General features: G+C 40.2%; 1 protein-coding gene across 1 annotated transcript; it reads left to right on the top strand.

Moving 5' to 3' along the window:
• The first annotated feature begins 990 nt into the window (after positions 1 to 990).
• Positions 991 to 5,644, top strand: LOC135512257 (ubiquitin-ribosomal protein eS31 fusion protein-like). Its single transcript, XM_064934087.1, has 6 exons — positions 991 to 1,057; positions 1,167 to 1,231; positions 1,716 to 1,770; positions 1,863 to 1,948; positions 2,564 to 2,695; positions 5,457 to 5,644. Exons 2-6 carry the CDS (start codon positions 1,184 to 1,186, stop codon positions 5,604 to 5,606), a joined length of 471 nt encoding a protein of 156 aa, XP_064790159.1. The 5' UTR covers positions 991 to 1,057; positions 1,167 to 1,183; the 3' UTR covers positions 5,607 to 5,644.
• Positions 5,645 to 7,688: the final 2,044 nt, after the last annotated feature.

A 7,688-nucleotide genomic window follows, 5' to 3' on the forward strand; every position in this document is an offset into this window, starting at 1 on the left:
GCGCACTGCAGGATTTATGCCCCAATGTGACCATCAATGAGGATGCATTGTGTGACGAGGTTACTGGCCTGCAAGAGTTACTAAAGGGGGGATCGCTTGAAGAATGGAAAACATCTGAGACACTTCTTAGTCACGGATGGAGCATGGTGGTTACCCACTTCAAAGAGAATGACATCCCACACCTGGCTAGATTAGTGTCTGTTGTCATGTGCTTACCTGGAAGTAATGCACCAGTCGAGAGAGTGTTCTCCCAAATGAATGATCTATGGACAGCAGTAAGAAATAGGTTCACTGTTCCTACCATCAAGGCCATGCTTATTGTGAAGACAAACTTCAACCTCCCCTGCCAGGAATTCATGGAGAAGCTGGCCAAAGACAGAGCAATCCTGAAAAAAATACATTATTCTGAGAAATATACCAATGAGGTTGGTATAAATATATTATGTAGTTACCAATCTCATCAGCATCTTATTTCTTTATTATGTTAACTATTGTTAACTACACATATACTATTGTCTGTTTTTTCCCCAATTTTGCTCATGTTCTCTGAATGGCTGAATGGCTGTTCAGATCGGACAGTTTTGTCTTGTCTGTAGTGTTTCTGTAATATAGTTGTTTTCTTTGTCTATCACAGTGTGCCTGTTAGACTAAATACATGAAACCGGAATTGTCCCCCTTTATATTTCATAGATAATAACATTGGATATGTTAATTATATATATTGACCACCGAACTGGAAATGTCTCCGGTTTTCATTTCAGAAATCTGGTCACCTTATTTTAAAATCTCTTATTTTTTTTAGGTGGGGGATTTCTCCCACAATATCTGTATATCTAAAAAAAAAAGTAGCAAAACAGATTTTATATTTTCAGAAAAAAACTGATCTGGTTTGTAGTATGCACCTCGTGTAAAGTGTGATGTATTATGCATTTTTCTGAGGGGTGTTTTTGAACAGGCATTTTATTTGACGCCTACTCCCTGCAGATGAGCCGAGAAAACCCCGTCGCAGGCTTGGAAAGCCCTCTTCTCATGATCCGCCATTAGTGGGAGACCGGTGGTAAGATCGTGCTCTCTATTTTAAGCAATTATTTACCACAATAACGACATTGTAGATCGTGTTTTAGCTGATATAGTTGTACTTACAACACTGTCTTTCTTGTGTGCAGGTGGATTGATCGCCAAGATGCAGATTTTCGTCAAAACCCTCACGGGGAAGACTATAACCCTCGAGGTGGGTACTTCGGATTTGGTGTAACGCTTCCTGCCTCTAATAGCGGCGCATGCAATCTTTAGCAAACTAGCTGGCTAGGTACTACTTAAATCAGCCTATAGTGCGTTATAGCAATTCACCAGATATAAACACCTTTGCAAGTTTCCTCATCTTTATTGGACAGTAGTTAATAGCCTACCAGAGCTTGCCGACTTGGTAACCGGTCTTTTATTCTGAACTGCTAGCTAGTTGGCTTACCAGTAGCTAACTACAGTTTAGTAGCATGGCCCTGCGTATACACGTGTAAATGACCGGTACAGCTCGGCAACTTATCATAGCTATCTAATAACATCGTCTGCTTTAATGTAGATGAGTCATTTATTGCCATTTGGCTGGTAGGTAGTTCATCAATACCCTGGGAATGAGTTGTCTTGGAACTGTTTAGTCTTCTTGCTAGCCACGTTAGCTACTGTTTCAAGACAGGTTTTTCTAATATTATATGCAGGTTGAGCCTTCAGACACCATTGAAAATGTCAAGGCCAAAATCCAAGACAAAGAAGGTAATTGCACTTTTAATTTTTTATCCTCTTCATCCTTGGAATTGCTTGAAGTGGCTGCATGAAAGATTGGACTCACCCTCTTGTCTCTCCAGGTATCCCTCCAGATCAGCAGAGGTTGATCTTTGCTGGTAAGCAGCTGGAGGATGGACGCACACTGTCCGACTACAACATTCAGAAGGTGAGCAGACATTTTCACCTTGGTAAAAATTTGACAATACTACACTTTAGTAAATGTGTTGCAGGAAATAGAATACACAACTGAAGTCCACAACACCATTCCTGTAGACAAGGGGTTCTCAGCCTTGCTTTTATCTTAAAATGTTTCCGATCATATCTAAAAGTAACGCATGCTGAATTTGTCAAAGTATGACATTTCAGAATGTTTTAATGTAACATATATTGCCATCAGGAATTATTGTTTGGTAGATTAGATACGGACACCATTGTTTCTCCGCAGTGTTTTATTTTTTAGCGGATGCTCTTATCCAGAGCTATTATGGTTAAGTGCCGTACTCAAGGGCACATCGCCATTTTCACATGGATGGCTTTGCTTACTGGCCCAATGCTCTTAACCGCTAGGCTACCTGCCGACTTATTGTATTGCTATTTTCTCTGTATTTTAGTTCATTCTGGGACAGCTGTGAATACTCCTTAGGTTTATATTTGAATTTCTCACTACAATCATACAGCCCAAATAAGTATTTATTCTTAGATTGTCATATGCACCATTGACCACTGAAGCCATAGCTGTTTGTTGGTCTTTCTGGCTGAACTGAATTGCTTTTTCTTGCAGGAGTCCACTCTGCATTTGGTGCTGAGACTCCGTGGGGGTGCCAAAAAAAGGAAGAAGAAGTCCTACACCACTCCCAAAAAGAACAAGCACAAGAGGAAGAAGGTCAAGCTCGCAGTGCTCAAGTACTACAAGGTAAATGCGCTGGATCACAACCTGACCCATTTCCTTGATTGCTGATAACTAGTCTAGTAGATAACAAAAAAGTCTGGTATGCCAATTTGGCTGTCTACTGCCACTTGTCTCTAGTGCAGTGGATCTTAAACTTTTTCAGCTAGAGACCCAAATTAGAAATTGACTGGCCTCTCGTGGCCCATATTTTCCTTTGACCTAAATTAAGTACTATTATAAGATTCATTTTCATAACTCGACCCACCTCGCATGCCCAGGGCACACTTTGGGTCCTGGCTAGAGGTCGGCCGTTTAATCGGAATGGCCGATTAACCTGTTGTTATGCCCGGGAGCGTAATCATCAACTGACCCTAATTAGCACAACGCGACGCAAATATTACTAGAAAATATTCCTATTCATGAAAATCACACGTGAAATATATTGAAACAGTTTAGCCTTTTGTTAATCACCCTGTCATCTCATATTTTCAAAATATGCTTTACAGCCAAAGCAAGACAAGCATTTGTTTATCGATAGCATAGCATTATGTCCAGCTAGCAGCAGGTAACTTGGTCACAAATCAGAAGAGCAATCAAATTAAATCGTTTACCCTTGATGAGCTTTGGATGTTTTCACTCACGAGACTCTCAGTTAGCTAGCAAATGTTCCTTTTTTTCCCAAATTTATTTTTGTAGGCAAAATAGCTCTGTTTGTTCTTCCCGAAATTGCAGTCACGGTGAAAAAAATCCAAATTAGCTCCATAATATCGACAGAAACATGGCAACGTTGTTTATAATCAATCCTCAAGGTGTTTTTCAAATATCTATTCGATAATATATCCAGAGACAATTGGTTTTTCAGTAGGAGCGAAAGGAAAAATGGGTACCTCTGTATTTTACGCGAGAATCACTAAGAGCCATAAGGTGACCACATACGCTTATTCTTCAACATAAAGGCGTAAAACTACGTCAATGCTGTAGACACCTTGTGGAATACGTAGAAAAAGTAATCTGGTTGATAGCCCATTCACTGGTCAATAGGGACGCATCGGAAGGCAGAGCTTTCAAAACAGTCACTTCCGGATTGGATTTTTCTCAGGCTTTCGCCTGCAATATCAGTTCTGTTATACTCACAGACAATATTTTTAGTTTTGGATACTTTAGTGTTTTCTATCCTAAGCTGTCAATTATATGCATATTCTAGCATCTTGTCCTGACAAAATAGCCTGTTTACTTCAGGAACTTTATTTTCCAAAAATGAAAATACTGCCCCCTTGTTACAAGAGGTTAATTAGGGCCGATTTCAAGTTTTCATAACAATTGGAAACCGGTATTTAATCTTTATTTAACTAGGCAAGTTAGTTAAGAACACATTCTTATTTTCAATGACGGCCTAGGAACGGTGGGTTAACTGCCTCGTTCAAGGGCAGAACGACAGATTCTCACCGTGTCAGCTCGGGGGATTCAATCTTGCAACCTTACATTTAACTAGTCCACCGCTATAACCACCTGCCTCTCGTTGCACTCCACAAGGAGCCTATTACGAATGCAGTAAGGTAAGTTGCTAGCTAGCATTAACCTTAACTTGTAAAAATCAATCAATCATAATCACTAACTACACACATGGTTGATATTACTAGTTTGTCTAGCGTGTCCTGCGTTGCATATAATCTGACTGAGCATAGAAGTATCTGACTGAGCAGTGGTAGGCAGCAGCAGGCTCGTAAGCATTCATTCAAACAGCACTTTTGTGCGTTTTGCCAGCAGCTTGTCGTTGTGCGTCAAACATTGCATTGTTAACTCCTGAGATTAGACTTGTGTAACTGATGTGAAATGGCTAGCTAGTTAGCAGGGTGCGCGCTAATAGCATTTCAAAGGTCACTTGCTCTGAGACTTGGAGTAGTTGTTCCCCTTGCTCTGCATGGGTAACGTTGCTTCGAGGGTGGCTGTTGTCGTTGTGTTCCTGGTTCGAGCCCAGGGAGGAGCGAGGAGAGGGACGGATGCTGTTACACTGGCAATACTAAAGTGCCTCTAAGAACATCCATTAGTCAAAGGATAATGAAATACAAATGGTATCGCGGGAAATAGTCCTATAATAACTACAACCTAAAACTTCTTACCTGGGAATATTGAAGGTTCGTGGAAAAAGGAACCACCAGCTTTCATATGTTCACATGTTCTGAGCAAGGAACTTAAACGTTAGCTTTCTTACATGGCACTTTTACTTTCTTCTCGCATTATTTAAACCAAATTGAACATTGAACATGTTTCATTATTTAAGGCTAAATTGATTTTATTGTTGTATTATATTAAGGTAAAATAAGTGTTCATTCAGCATTGTTGTAATTGTCGTTATTACAAAAACATTTTAAAAAATCGTCCCATTAATCAGTATCGGCTTTTTTGGTCCATCAATAATCGGTATCGGCTTTGAAAAAATCATAATTGGTCGACCTCCAGTCCTGACCAATTGTTTAAAAATCCTTGGTCTCGTGAATGGAGCCAGCATTTGGTTTTTAGACATTTGTTAATGGCTGCAGAAGGCATTTTTAAATAACTATTTAAAAAATCTTATACATAGGCCATGTTTATTAGGCATAAACAAAGCTAATTTTAAATTAATATTCAGACTTACTGTGGTGTCAAATTCCTTGTCATCACACCTCATTAAGATAGAATTGGTTTTCTGTTGCAAAACATTTGCTGTTGTGCTCTACTGAACACAGCAGCCACTGTCTCATTTGTGTGTGCTGCTATACTTATGGCTTCCATGGTGTATCTTCAGGTTGATGAAAATGGCAAGATCCACCGTCTGCGTCGTGAGTGTCCAGCTGAAGAGTGTGGTGCTGGTGTGTTCATGGCCAGCCACTTCGATAGGCACTATTGTGGCAAGTGCTGCCTCACTTACTGCTTCAACAAGCCAGAGGACAAGTAAACCAATGGAATGGACTGAATAAAATGTTTCGTCAATCACTGAGGGCTTGATTCCTATTTTTTTCACACTGGATATGAATGAGATGGGTAACCAGTATCGCATTTCCGGAGGATTATTATTACCAGGGTTACAAGTAGTTATTGGTTTAAGCATTAGCATTTTCTAAACAAGGTCTTGTTGTGGACCTATTCTAAACTGACTTGCTTAGTTAAATAAGTTCTTATTTTCAATGATGGCCTACTGGGAAACAGTGGGTTGTTCAGGGGCAGAATGCCAGATATTTACCTTGTCAGCTCGGGGATTTGATCTAGCAACCTATCAGTTACTGGCCCAAAGCTTCTAACCACTAGGCTACCTATTGCCCATTGGTTATCGAACCTTGTTATTTCTGAAGTACAGTGACTTTGGAAAGTATTCACAACCCACAATGGGTGAAGGGCCGAAGGCACTGCATCTGTGCAAGAGGTGTCACTACAAACCCTGGTTCGATTACAGGCTGCAACACAACCAGCCATGAGTGGGGTTTGGCAGAATGCTATTTTTTTTACATGTTTACAGATGCAATTTACATTAGTATTAACATCCTTTTGCTATGACACGAAATTGAACTCTGGCGCATCCAATTTGATTGTCCTTGATGTCGTTACAACTTCATTGGACATGTATAAAGGTCCCAATGTTGGCAGTGCATGTCAGAGCAGAAACTACAATGAAGTCCAAGAAACTCAGTTCTCAGAATTGTGATGGTGTATTTGGGGAAGGGTATAATACAATTTCTAGATTAAAAGTTTATCCCTGGGAAACTGAAAAAATATGGAAGTACCAAGATTGCATAGAGTTTACCAAATTGGGCAAGAATGACTTTGGTCAGGGAGGTGACCAAGAACCCCCTACACGCTCTTGACAGTGCTGAGATGGTTGAAACCAGCCAGAACGTGAAGTTACAACAGCACTTCACCAATCTGGGCTTTATGGGAGAGTGGCCAGACAGAAGCCACTCCAGAGGAAAAAGGCATGTGAACGACAGCATAAGGCAAAAGATTGGTCTAATGAGACGAATTGAAAACCTAGCCCTTAATTAAGACAAAGTTACACTACATTGGGTTAGTGTTCCCACACGGTCATATCGATGTTACAGCGCTTGTTTACAGAAAACACGAGGCGACCACCTGTGCTAATTAGCTATCTAGCATGCGCCGAACACCTGTGTAAGTGTAGCTTCGTTGGAGGCACCCATAGCTGGATGGAACTGTGAAACTGCTACATTTAACGTATCGTTTTTATTTGAAAGATTCTTTCTCGCTGATGAGTGATAAGGGCAAGGGCGCAACTTCGGTTTTAGTATTTTTTGGGGGGGCATCTAAAGCTAATGTCCTGCATTTTTACCCAATCTAATATGGCCCTTCAAGCCGTGTCTATTTAGAACAACAAAAAGCAAAACATGCCCAGTCATCAAGAAAGGTAAGAGATGATTAAATGTTTTTTCCAAATAGGTTACATGTCATTAAACGGCAAAAAACTAAATAGGTCAGGAGCCAGACAGGGAGCCTAACACCATGCCCAGACCTGACGCGCTCGCAAATTGATTTTGTCCCCCCACACCAGAAGCGTTCATGACATGCAGGTTGCAATATCAAAACAAACTCTGAACCAAATATATTAATTTGGGGGACAGGTCGAAAAGCATGAAACATTTATGCAAATTTAGCTAGCTTGCAGTTGTCAGCTAATTTGTCCTGGGATATACACAGTTATTTTACCTGAAATACAAGGTCCTCTACTCCGACAATTAATCCACACAAAACGGTCAACCAAATCATTTCTCGTAATCTCTCCTCCTTCCAGTCTTTTTCTTATTTAGACTCAATATGGCGATTGGCAACTAACTTTCATAAGGTGTATTATCAAATCAAATGTTAGTCACATGCGCCCAATACAACAGTTGTAGGTAGACCTTACAGTGAAATGCTTACTTACAAGCCCGTAACCAACAATGCATGTTAAAAAAATATGGATAAGAAATAAAAGTAACAAGTAATTTAAAGAGCAGCAGTAAAATAACAATAGGGAGACTAGACTATT

This window comes from Oncorhynchus masou, chromosome 24, assembly GCF_036934945.1.
Source record: "Oncorhynchus masou masou isolate Uvic2021 chromosome 24, UVic_Omas_1.1, whole genome shotgun sequence".
Taxonomy (NCBI): domain Eukaryota; kingdom Metazoa; phylum Chordata; class Actinopteri; order Salmoniformes; family Salmonidae; genus Oncorhynchus; species Oncorhynchus masou.